We start from the raw sequence: 13,459 nt of genomic DNA on the forward strand, positions 1-13,459 counted from the left end.
TAGAGGAAGGCCTCATGCTGAGCACCTACTCGATGTAGAAGAGGATATTCTCAACGCCATCGGAGATGAACCATCTACAAGTACATGTCGACTTGGTGCACAATTCGGTGTGGCTAATGCATCTGTATGGAGGATTGTAAACAGATAAGATCTGTACCCATATCATCACCAGCCCATCCATTCTCTGACCAAACATGATATTCCCCAGCGAGTGGATTTCTGTAGGTGGCTTCTTTCTCATGCGAGGGAGAACGACGGTTTTCCTGCACATGTTTTGTGGAGTGATGAGGCTGTGTTCACAGGAGGTGGCATGCTGAACCAACATAATACACACAATAGGCGACAGAAAACCCACATGTAACAACAACAAGGGGACATCAAGAAAGCTTCGCGATCAGTGTGTGGGCCGGTATTCTTGGTGATCGTCTAATTGGACCATTTTTGCTACTGCAACAACTTACAGGCAATGCGTACACCTGATTTCTTCAGGATGACCTCCCCATACTACTTGAAGATGTGCCCCTCAGAACATGTATGCGAATGTGGTTCCAGCATGATGGGGCTCCACCTCAGTTTGCACGAGGTACGAGAGATTTCCTTAATGCTATGTACCCTGACAAGTGGATAGGCTGCGGAGGTCCCATTGCCTGGCCACCTAGATCACGCGACCTAACTCCACTTGATTTTTATCTTTGGGGACACCTGAAGATCAGGGTGTATGCTGCACCAGTCAGCACCCATCGGGAACTGTGGCAAATAGTTCAATAGGTGTTCAGAGAAGTAAGGAACACAGCAGGGGTATTTGAACTTGTATGCCAGTCACTTCTGCGCCGAGTCCAAGCCTGTATCAACGAGGGGAGGAGAAATTTTGAGCACCTATCGTAATTCTGTAGTGTACAATACATCGGTGTAGACAAATGTATGAAAAAAATAAAGGTTTTGAGGTGATGGTAATCTAATTATTGTTTTCATCCCCTAGAGTGTCCTATTGAACATGAAATGTATAATATCACAGTAAATATGACAAATTTCCAAAAATGTCACATAGTAAAGTATATTTATATTTTCTTACTCTATTCATTCTGCAATTTAGAAACACTATATTTGATACTCTCTCTCTCTCTCTCTCTCTCTCTCTCTCTAATTATACTGTATATATGTTACTAGTTTAAAGGGGCCAGTGAAATTAAAATCTTGAAGCTGTAGTCTGCTCCAAAATTGGCATTTCATCCCATTAGACAGATCTCGACTATTCTGCCGTGTGCCTTGGTTCTCATTCCCTGTTCCTACCTCATTCAGAGGCTTCTGTAGACATGCAAGGGGTCTTTGGACATTTTTGTTTTGTTTTTCAGTCTACCACACACAAAGAATAGTTTTGCACATAAATGTACAGTGATAGGTATTTAATTTGGGTTATCTTTCACCATAATATGATTGTTATTCCTCAGAGTGGCAGCATAGCACACATACTTGTTTTTTCTCATTTATATCTGTATATACTAAGTTACAGTAGCATCTTTAAAAACGAAAAACTGTCCTAACATGGCAAATTCATCGTTAAGTACTATAGTAGTAGTACTAGCATATCATCCCCAGTCTGTCTGATTGAACAGACCATCAACCCCAGGCAAGGAATTGCCCCTACAGGGCTGGACCATGCAGTGAACCGTAGGTCGTCCCTTGTAGTGGACAGTGCCTCGCCACAGCAAGGTGCAGGGAAGTATGTGTAGGTTTGGTTCGTGGATGGGCAGTGCATGTGTGTCCCCATTCAGTTAACAGGGGCACCATAGTTGGCTCCAAATCATCCCATTATTTGCTTACAGGTATATTGTTACTACCCAGTGTTATAAATGGTTTCCTGTGTCACAGGAAACCATTAGGCTTGTCACTAAGTGTAGAGTCAGTAGTAACCGAAGGAAGAAGTAGGCAGCACTACATCACTTAGTGGATGATGGTCACCACCACCTTCACTATATTTCAAATGCAACCCCAACAGGTGATATGAATGTGCTGGAGGTGACACTAGAACTTCCATCTAAGTTTGCCAAGAACTGGACTACATGTGTGATGTTTACTGGACCAGCTTATCTTCTGCCAGACTCACCCGTTACCCCAGCCAACTGCTCTGTTGCCACGGTACTATTATTATCACCTCTGTAAAAGACGGTATTATTTGTGGCAGTAAAGGACAGTATCATTTGCTGTAAACATGATTATGGGAATGTTGTTGTTCTTGTTGTTGAAACCCCAGGCTAATTTGGACATGAACTCAGTAAACCATAGCAAACTAGCACCTTTACTTCTTTTGCTAAAGCTAAGGTGAAGGATTGTCTGTGTTATGATAGTGTGGTACATGAAATACCAGTAAGTGTGTAGTGTGAAGGGGCTGCATTGAAGTGTGTACAGTGGATTGTTTGTGAGTTGTATTTTGTGCTGTTACTGCATAAGGGAGGTGTGATGGCTGCATCATAATTTGGCTAGATACACTTGCACCATCCACTCACTCGATGGAGTGCTGCTCTCAGGTGTCTGTCCTTTCCTCTCCTCCTTCCTTCTTTTCTTCCTTTCTCTTCTGTCTTTCTTTCCTTCATTCTTTCCTCGTCCTTCTGCCTACGGGTGACTTTACACTCCCTCTTTCTGTCTTTCTTTCCTTTATTCTTTCCTCTTCCTTCTGCCTTAGTGACTTTACACTGAGTGACAAGCCAAATGGTTTCCTGTACACCAGGAAACCATTTACTATGCTGGGTGGTAACCATATAATAAAAAATGGCAACTGGTGGTTTAGTGGGTAATTACGGCTCTCCAATCGGATTGAGCCGGTGAAGGTTTATATATAAGTGGTTGTTGGAGTTTATTGTTCACTTAATACCACTCAGGGATGAGTGAGGCTGGTCACTCTCAACTTAAATGTCAGGATCAACTTGCCTAGCCCCGGGCTTCTGCACTTTTCATGGGGCAACGTAGGATTGGATGGATGGATGAATACACTTGTCTTTCAAGATATGGAAGGAAGTTTCTGAAGACTGAATGTCTGGTGATTGTGGTTAAAATATGCTGTTTGGTTGGATATTTTTCATGGCTATGTTGGCTGTGTATTTATGGATGTTTATGAAGTGCAGTGTTGGGTGGGGAAGGAGGGAGAGTATTGAGGCACTCTGTGTAGTGTTGAGTGGTTGTTTGCTTTTTCTCATATGGAGGGGGGAGGGGAGTGGCATGATGTGGAATAAAGCTACATGGGTGGGATAGATTCTAAGCTGAAGTGAGGAATTGTACACATGTCATATGATCCTTGATTTAGGGAGCATTTTTGTGTTTGTATGCAGGTGACCCATATTTGTGGTTTTTGTGCATTCTTAAGGATTTGTTTTGTATTCTTTAAACTTTTCCATATTTGTGGTGGTTAAGGTGGGGCAAGAACTTAATTGGTGATGGGCTGTCCATTATCTAGTATTTAGCAGTATTGGTACAGTATGTTTTAAACCCTGAAGACCTATTTCTGCTGGATGACAGTTTTGCAAAATGTAGCATAAAGTCCAATGCCCGTCGAAGGTACAGAGCCTACCAAAAACTGGCGGTAAGAAGCACCACCTCGTTAATGACATCTGTGGGACCAAGTCAATGGGAACTACAGTATTTAGTAGGGTACGGACGGATTGGGCCACTAGAGGAGGGTGTGACTCCCTCCCCTTCACCATCTCCATGCCTACCTCTGCCCTACTGGTCCCTATCCTCATTATGGCCTCCCAACCGCCCATACTCCCATATACCCCCTGGATACCATAGCTGGTATGCATAGCAAGCATACTTCCTCCTCTCCTCCTCAACCTCAACACCTCCCTCCCTCTCTGCATCCACCACCACAGCACTCACCTCCATCCTTTCCCTTTGTTTCCAGGCATGTGGTGTTTTCCCATGTTATGCACCACTGTACACTATTTTCCTTTCATATTCATTATTTTACCTTGTTTTATGCCTAGGAATGTATATTATATTGTTTATAGTTATGTTTGTATGGTTATTGGCCATTCTCTGGCAGATTCGTTTTTTTTTTTTTTTTTTTTTTTTTTTTTTTTTGACAGTTGCTAGTTCGGTAACCATTGGACATATGAAAGTGAGATATACATTTTCAGGTGTGTAAATTCAAGCTCTTGAATCTGTAAGAAAAAAGTTACATTCCAAGAAAGTAAAAAAATCGGACCTTAATTGTGGTTCTGACAGGTGTTTTGAGAAATTCGTGGTCTTTAGGGGTTAAACTCATGTCATGTGAGACTTGCTAATGGAAGTGACTCTTCCATATTTAAAGTACTGGTTGTTGATACTTTGCAAAAACTTGTAGATTATTAGATACTCATTGAAGTTTTTGCTGGCCCTTATCACTTTCAGATGCCTAGCTTCCTTCTGGGAGTTGCCATTGCTGAAACATTTTAAGGCTTCTTTGTCCTTATCTGTAATCTGCAGTCATTGCACTTGCATATCCTCGTGTCTCACAGATATCCAGTTACTGTCCCATCAGGAGCTTAGGGGCTTGGTGCTAGGCTACTGAGTCCAGACATATAAAGCAAGAGTGACCAATGCCCTAACCTTGAGCAGCTTTACATGAACAGTAAATCTTAGCAACACCTTGGAAGTAAACAATTAATGGCCACATCAGTTTGGAGCATTTTACTTACTAGACCACCAAGTTCCTTTAATACAGGTATTGTGTAAGAGCAGTGCGGTTAATGCACTTTGGTACATCAGTATACACCATGAAGGCCTACCCCCTGATCTCTGTGTTCATCTAGTTGGATTCATAGAGAATCATTTAGAAATCAAGTTTGGGCCAAGCCAAAGGTTTAGTTAACATATAAGATTTACTAATGGGGTATGGATCTCAGACTGTGAAGTTCACTTATGTGCAGCACTTTGGGTTAACACTTTACCTATGTGTGCCGAGGGTCTGCTGTATGTGGGTGAATTTAAAAGTGCAGTGAGGCATATTCTAAGACGATAGATGAGTGTGTATGAAGGCAGGGTTTGGAAGTTGATGTAATTATGGAAACAGGGATCAAATTGTTGGCATAAAATATGCACAGTATTAAGAAACACAATACAAGTTTTTCCCCCCCATTGAAATTGCTGTGTAGCAGATGTATGTGAAGAACATGAAAAAAGAAAAATAAAGAGAAAATTATGTGCCAATGGTTCAGCTTGTGAGCTGAATCCAGGATTCCAGGGGTTTCAGTAATTTATGAATGATTATACAGTATGGTCTGTTTCACTGGCCATGCTAATGTAATTCCCTGGAATAATGTATGAATGATTGCAGAGTATGGTTCCTTTCACTAGGCATGTGATGATAATTCTTCCATCCATCCATCCATCCATCATCCAATCCTACATTGCCCCATGAGGAGCGTAGGAGCCCGGGGCTAGGCAGTTGTCCCGACATTTAAGATGAGAGTGACCAGCCTCACTCGTCCCTGAGTGGCATTGCATGAGCAGTCAACCCTAACCACCCCTTGGATATAAACCTTCACCAGCTAAGTCTGATTGGAGCGCAATAATTACCCACTAAACCACCAGGCGCCAAAATTTGGTTATATGGTTACCACCCAGCATAGTAAATGGTTTCCTGGTGTACAGGAAACCATTTGGCTAGTCACTCAGTGTAGAGTTACCCACAGGCAGAAGGAAGAGGAAAGAATGAAGGAAAAAAAGACAGAAGAGGGAATGTAATGTCACCCGTAGGCAGAAGGACAAGGAAAGAATGAAGGAAAGAAAGACAGAAGAGGATAGAAGGAAAGAAGGATGGAGGAGAGGAAAGGGCAGACATCTGACAGCAGCACTACATTGAGTGAGTGGATGGTAAGTGCCCCCACCTACCACAAATAATTCTTCCACTTTCATATTTTGTTTTACCATTTTTGTGGGTCTTAACCTCACCCCATCTTTAGTTGGGAAGGATCAGGATGATAATGATATAACCTAGGAATCATGATCAGTCACTGTCCGAGTTTCAATCACATACAAATATTAGAAGCAGCACTGATGTTTGTCAGGTAATTTTTCACCATGCTAACCATACTTTCTATCAGATTACAGCCAAGCTAGTCAGTCCCTCTTATTATAATAACCACCTTTCAGAATAAAGAACATGTTGAGGTGGATATGGGTGGAGCATGGTTGACAGAGAGAGAAGGATGGTGTGAAGATGGAATGGAGGGCAGCCTGATGATTGCACCCCAAGATGAGCTTAATGTTTATCTCTCAGAAGTAAGCATTGGCCTTGTCATTCATATTACAGTGCTTCTACTGTGTTTCCTCTGAATTATAAACAGTGACATGCTGTCAAGAGTAAGCCCTCTAGTACAATTTTTGATTGTTTTTAATGACAACCAGATTATTATTTTTAGCTTGGGAAAAATCCCATCAAATGAAAATGTTAAAATAGTCTCCAATAGTCTATTCACCACCAGATGTATCGCCATAAGCTGAACGATATTGGTTAAAAAAAAAAAAAAAAAAAAAAAAAAAAGTTAAGGTCTCATTGTGATGAAGGAATTTAAGCAGTAGTCATTAGGACACACCAGAGTGGATAAAAGTATTACTGTACTGTATATGAAGGTACAGTGCAGTAAGGTACATGACTCCATTAATACATACTTTCAGTTTCTGCCACAGACTCTTTATAGTGATTATGCCTTCCAGGGTGACATAACATTGATCCAACTACACATTCTGTACACAACGGTCCTGCTGTGTGTGACACTGGTACTGGTGCTGTTGTACCTGGTGTGTGGACGACGATGTTGTCTCAGAGGCCCAGCTGTGGTTGTGGCAGCAGACAAGGTTAAAGTTGTGCCTTATTATGTTTCATATATGTGCAGATGATGCTGTGCTGCTTGCCTATGCTGCTACTGGAATGAACAGAATCAGTTGGATTCAGAGGCAAGATTAAATTTGTGCTTTATTATGTTACATATACACTATGTCCAGATGATGCTGTGCTCCATGCTTATGTTGCCACTGTAATGAACAGAATCAGGTGGATTCAGTTTCTTGTGATTACCTGTGAGAAGCATGGTTTGAAATTATATGCAGCATAGGTAACCAGTAATTGATGCTTGTTGAGAAAGTGACTCTCAGTGCGGTGTGCTAGTGAATGGAGGTATAAGTAGAAGTTTATCTATCTGTCTGTCTGTTGCCAGATGCCTTAATTCTGTAAGGGGTGGCCACAAACAAATTTCCTCCATGTCGCCCTGTCCAATGCCATTTCACTGCCCTGCTCCCAGCTCACACCCACCTCTCTCATATACTGGTACCTCTCCACTTCATCCCTCCATCTCATCGTCAGCCTTCCCTTCTCTCTCTCCCTCTCCACCTCACTCGCATACACTCTCCTCGTTAATCTTTTGTTCTCCGTCCTCCACATGGCCAAACCACCTCAGTGTATTTCTCCTAATGCTTTCTGTCACATCCACATCCACACCACAGTGCTCCTTCACTTCCTTATTTGTCAGTCTGTCCCTCCTTCCACCTCCAAATGCTCCTCTCAGATAACTCATTTCCACTGCGCTCAATCTTGGCTTGTGTCCTTCTAACAGACTCCAAGCTTCACTTCCATACGTTAGGGTTGATGTCACAATACTGTCATGTAGTGAATTTTTTACTTCCATGCTCACTTCCCTGTTCCTTATCACCGCTTTCTAAGAACAAGTAATCTTTCTTCCCTGTTGTACCTCTTCAAGCACTTCATCCTCAAACCTTCCATCCTTACTCATCACACTACTCAAGTACTTATATGCACTCACATTTTCCACTAACTCCTCATCCAGCAGCACTGTGCATTCAGTGGCTTCATTTCTCATGAAAACCATAACTTTACTTTTCCCTACATTCACCTTTAGATTCCATTTCGTAAACACTCTCCCAAGTGCATTCACAAAGCCTCACAGTTCCCCTTGGTCGTCAGTCAACAATACAGTATCATTTGCAAACAGCAGTACAGGGAGTTTCCGAACGCTGCCCTCTCTCATTAGGGTCGCTCCAACATCCTCTGCCCTGCCATGTACTGTACCTCTTTTATAACCCCATCCATATACAGATTGAACAACAATGGGGACATGACACATCTCTGTTTCAGTCCAGCATTCAGATAGAAAAATTCACCTAGTTCACTATCCACATGCACTGTGGCCTTAGCCCTCTCTTACATACTCTTCACAGCATTCAGCAACTTGCCATTTATTCCATATGTTCTTAATACTTTCCACATTCCTTGTCTATCCACCCTGTCATTTGCTTTCTACAAATCCATGAAGGCTGCATACAGCCTCTTTCCCTTCTCTAGAAACTTTTCCACTAAAGACCTAAGAATGAATATCTGATCTACACAACCTCTTCCATTCCTTAAACTTCCCTGTTCTTCTCCAGCTAATTTCTCTGTTATTTCCCTAACTCTGTCAATAAGTATCCTTCCATATACTTTTCCTAATACACTAAGAAGACAAATGTCCCTATGATTACCACAGTACTTTTCCCCTTTTCTTTGTACAGGGGAATAATCATACCTGACTTCCAATCCTCCGGGACTCTGCCTTCCTCCCAGGCCAATCTGCACATCTTCCATATCCATTATACTACCATCTCTTCCCCATGCTTCAGCATTTCATCATACACTCTGTCAATTCCTGTGGCTTTCCCCATTTTGACAGTCTTCATTATTGTACTTCCACTGCTTCCATCCTACTGATTTCTTCCTCTCTTCTCACGTCCCTCCTTCTCCCAGCCATTCCCCTTCCACTTATACTCGCATTACTTTCATTCTCTATGTTCAAAAATTCCTTGAAGTGTTCCCTCCAACTGCTCACTTTTTCTCCCTTCTCCACTAGTAATCTACCATTTTTATCATTCACTCCCCCATTTGCTTCTTTATCATCCAATCTAACTCTTTTTACCTCTTTCCAGAACATTTTTTTTTTTTTTTTTTTTTTTTTTTTTTTTTACATTCCCTCCACTTTACACTCAAATTCCTCCCAAATACCTCATCCACTCTCTTCTTACTCTCTCTCTTACTAAGCTTTTCACCTCTCTCTTCCTCTGTACATGTAAGTCTCTCTTCTGTCTTTCAGCTTCCTCCCCACCCTTGTTTCTCATCCACTCACTATATACATTCATCTTTTGTGCCACAGCCTGTCACACCTCGTCATTCCACCATGCTGTTCCTTGCATTCCCTTTCATCTTCTTTTCACCCTACACACCACCTCACATGCTGCAGAGATTTCTTCTGTGAATATCTTGCACACATCTTCCACATCCCCCATCTGCTCCAAATCATATTTACCCAATCGCTCCTCCACTTCTCCCTTATGTTATACCTTTTTTCCATCCTCTTGCAACCTTTCTACCCTCCTTGTATGGACTACTTTCTCCTGTCCACCCCTTCTCCTAATCCTCCATTTCATTTCAGCCTTGAGTGGTGGTCAGAAAGTCCACTCCCCCAACCTCTGTATGCATTTGCATCCATTACACACCTTCTCAATCTATCATCCACACATACATAATCAGTCATTGCCTTCCGTTCATTCAGTTCACCATCCATCTTTCTCGTCATTTGCCATATATACCTGGGGATCACTTTGTGTCTAAAGAGGGTATTGGCTATCACCAACCCCCTCCCTGCACAAATGCCCACTAAAGCACTGTCATTCTCATCCACTTCTTCAGGCACACCCTACTCTCCAGCTACTCCATCCACCTTCACATTCCCTATTTTTCTATTCATATCTCCAATCAAAATCACTCTCTCCTTCCTTTCAAACTTTTCTGTGCACGCTTCCACACTTGTCCAGAACTCTTTCACTCTACCTGCACGATCTTGCGTTGGCGCATTCACACACACACACACACACACACACACAATCGCCCACATTTGTAGTCCAACTTTCAGTCTTACCCACAGAATCCTTGAGCCAATGGATCCATATTCTCTTATATTCTCCTTCCATCTCTTGCGCACAACAGTACAAATTCCTTCTTTTGCCCTCTCATTCTCACCTACTCCTGCTCATATACCCCATCCTTACTTCCATTCTCTCACAGTCTCACCTCTCCATTTTGTCTCAGTTATTCCACATACATCCACTTTTGCATTCTCAAGCACCTTGACAATCTCTCTCTCTCTCTTTCACTTCATCGCACCCCTTACATTCCACGTCACAATCTGTACCATGTCCTTTGTTCAGTCCTTAGTCATCACCTCTTGGTAGAAGTAAAGTAACAAACTCCATGAAGTGCTTTATTCACTGTGCTCGTCCTTCTAACTTAGGCCTTTGAGCCTGTGATGGTTAATTTTCCCTTGATCTTGGGCCACCAGGCAACTACATTGTCCAGGTAACCACAGTTACTTCCTGTAGGCTAAGAGGTTAAATACTTCACTATGATGATAGAAAGAGAAGTGAATTTATAAAGGAAATAGAGAGGAGAGTGGCTCATGAGAAAAATAAGGTTGATACTTGGAAGGTTTTGATTTGAAGCAGAGGCCTGTGTATGAAAATCAGGGATGAGATCAGTGGGAATGTGACTGTGAACAAATTTATGAGAGTTGTGTGAAGTAGAGATGTGCTGATACCAAGATGTTGGCTGATACCGATACCGATGCCCACTTTTCATCTGATACCGATACCGATACCCACTTTCCATCTGAAACCGATACTGATACTCCGATACTAACAAATGGCCAGTACTTTGCCAACACCAATACCAATACCGATACTTTTTAATTTTGATTTTATTTATTTGATTTTATTTTGAGTTATTTGATGCTGGTAACGTGAATGTTGTTAATGCAGGAGCAATATAGTAAGCAATATATGATATTAATACAGTATACCCCCCTGGGGGTAGGGGGGTTGTTCAAGAATACTCCCCCAGTATCCCTGTTTGTCGTAAAAGGCGACTAAAAGGGTTGGCGGATGGTTAGTGCCCCTCCCCGGAAAACAACTAACTAAAAAAAAAAAGAAGAAGCCTCGGACAAGGACTGACCAAATGATGACGACCCAGGACCGGACAAAGGACTTGGTAATGGCTATGTGGAATGTAGGAGGAGCGAATGATGAGGTTAAAGAGAGAGAGAGATTGTCCAGGTGCTTGAGGGTGCAAAAGTGGATGTATGTGGAATGACAAACAAAATGGAGAGGAGAAAGTGTGAGAGAATGGGAGTATGGATGGGGTATATGTGCAGGAGTAGGTGAGAATGAGAGGGCAAAGGAAGGACTATGTATTGTTGTGAGTAAAAGATGGAAGAAGAGCATAAAACAGTATGCATCAGTTGGGTCAAGGATTGTGTGGGTAAAGTTGAAAGTTGGAATACAAATGTGGACAATTGTGTGTGTGTATGCGCCAATGCAAGATCGTGCTAGCGGAGTGAGAGAAGAGTTCTGGACAAATGTGGAAGTGTGCATGGAAAAGTTTGGAAGGAATGAGAGAGTGTTTTTGATCAGTGATATGAATGGTAAAGCAGGGAATGTGAAGGTGGATGGAATAGTTGGTGAGTGGGGTGTGCCTGCTGCGATAGATGAGAATGGGAGTGCGTTAGTGGACATTTGTGCTGGGAGGGGGTTGGTGATAGCCAATACCCTCTTCAGGCATAAAATGATCCACAGGTATACATGGCGAGTGATGAGAAGGGTGGGTGGTGAACTGAATGAAAGGAAGGCAATGATTGATTATGTGTGTGTGGATGAAAGGATGTGAAGATGTGTAATTGATGCAAGAGCTTATAGAGGTTGGGGGAGTGGACTTTCTGACCACTACTTGGTGGTGGCCAGAATTAGGATACAAGTAAGATGGAGGAACAGAAGAAGGGAAAGACTAGAGGAAGGAGTAGTTGCAAGGAGAGTGGAAAGGTTACAAGAGGATGAGAAAAAAGCAGAGTATAAGAGAGAAGTGAAGGAACGATTGGGCAAATATGAATTGGAGAAGATGGGGGACGTGGAAGGTGTGTGCAGGATATTTACAGAAGAAATATGTGCAGCATGTGATGTGGTGTGTGGGATGAAGAGAAGACGGAGGGGGGTGCAAGGAACAGCGTGATGGACTGAAGAGGTGAGACAGGCTGTGGCACAAAAGAAGAAAGCATACAATGAATGGATGAGAAATAGGGATGTGGAAGAAGTTGAGAGGTGGAAGAGAGAGTTATATGTAGAAAGAAAGAGAGAGGTGAAAAGATTAGTAAGAGAGAGTAAGAAGAGAGTGGATGAGGAATTTGGAAGGAATTTGAGTGTAAAGTGGAGGGACTGTAAGAAAATGTTCTGGAAAGAGGTGAAGAGAGTAAGACAGGGTGGAAGTGAGGTTAGCAGGGGAGTGAAAGATAAAAATGGTAGATTACTAGTGGAGAAGGGAGAAAAAGCGAGCAGATGGAGAGAACACTTTAAGGAATTGTTGAACATACAGGATGGAAGTAATGCAAGTATAAGTGGCTGGGGAATGGCTGGGAGAAGGAGGGAGGTGAGAAGATAGGAAGAAATTAGTAGGATAGAAGTTGTGGAAGCAATGAAGAAAGTTAAATTGGGGAAAACCCCAGGAATTGATGGAGTGTGTGGTGAAATGCTGAATCATGGGGGAGAGATAGTAGTAGAATGGATGTGGAAGATGTGCAGATTGGCCTGGGAGGAAGGTAGAGTCCCGGAGGATTGGAAATCAGGTATAATTATTCCCTTATACAAAAGAAAAGGGGAAAAAGAAATGTGTGGTAATCATAGGGGCATTTGTCTTCTTAATGTAATAGGAAAAGTGTATGGTAGGATACTTATTGACAGAGTTAGAGAAAGAACAGAGGAATTAGTTGGAGAAGAACAGGGAGGCTTTAGGAAGGGAAGAGGTTGTGTAGATCAGATATTCATTCTTAGATCTTTAGTGGAAAAGTTTCTAGAGAAGGGAAAGAAGTTGTATGCGGCTTTCATGGATTTTTAAGAAAGCATATGACAGGGTGGATAGACAAGGATTGTGGAAAGTATTAAGAATATATGGAGTAGATGGAAAGTTGTTGAATGCTGTGAAGAGTATGTATGATGGTGCTAAGGCTGCAGTGCGTGTGGATGGTGAACTAAGTGAATTTTTCTCTTTGGAGGTTGGGTTGAAACAGGGATGTGTCATGTCTCCATGGTTGTTCAATCTGTTCATGGATGGGGTAATAAAAGAGGTACAAGGTAGGGTAGTGGATGTTGGAGTGGCCCTTGTGAGAGAGGATAGTGTTTGGAAACTCCCTGTACTGTTATTTGCAGGTGATACTGTGCTGTTGAGTGAAGACGAAGGGGAGCTGCAAGGCCTGGTGGATGAGTTTGGGAGAGTGTGCAAGAAATGGAATCTAAAGGTGAATGTAGGGAAGAGTAAAGTGATGGTCTTTGAGAGAGGTGAAGTCAGTGAATGTACAGCGAGGTTGGATGGTGAGGAATTGGAAAATGTGAGTACGTTTAA

General features: G+C 42.3%; 1 protein-coding gene across 1 annotated transcript in view; it reads left to right on the top strand.

The window, feature by feature from the left end:
• Nucleotides 1-13,459, top strand: part of LOC145393481 (THUMP domain-containing protein 1) — a 117,494-nt gene that overhangs the window by 83,867 nt on the left and 20,168 nt on the right. The window contains exons 4-6 of the mRNA XM_080267593.1: nt 1,997-2,136; nt 6,127-6,255; nt 6,691-6,831. Of these exons, the coding sequence (XP_080123719.1) occupies nt 1,997-2,136; nt 6,127-6,255; nt 6,691-6,831 (410 nt within the window). The remainder of the gene's footprint in view (nt 1-1,996; nt 2,137-6,126; nt 6,256-6,690; nt 6,832-13,459) is intronic.

The sequence above is a fragment of the Coenobita brevimanus genome, chromosome 24 (assembly GCF_032717465.1).
Source record: "Coenobita brevimanus isolate Jiangsu-jjx chromosome 24, ASM3271746v2, whole genome shotgun sequence".
Taxonomy (NCBI): domain Eukaryota; kingdom Metazoa; phylum Arthropoda; class Malacostraca; order Decapoda; family Coenobitidae; genus Coenobita; species Coenobita brevimanus.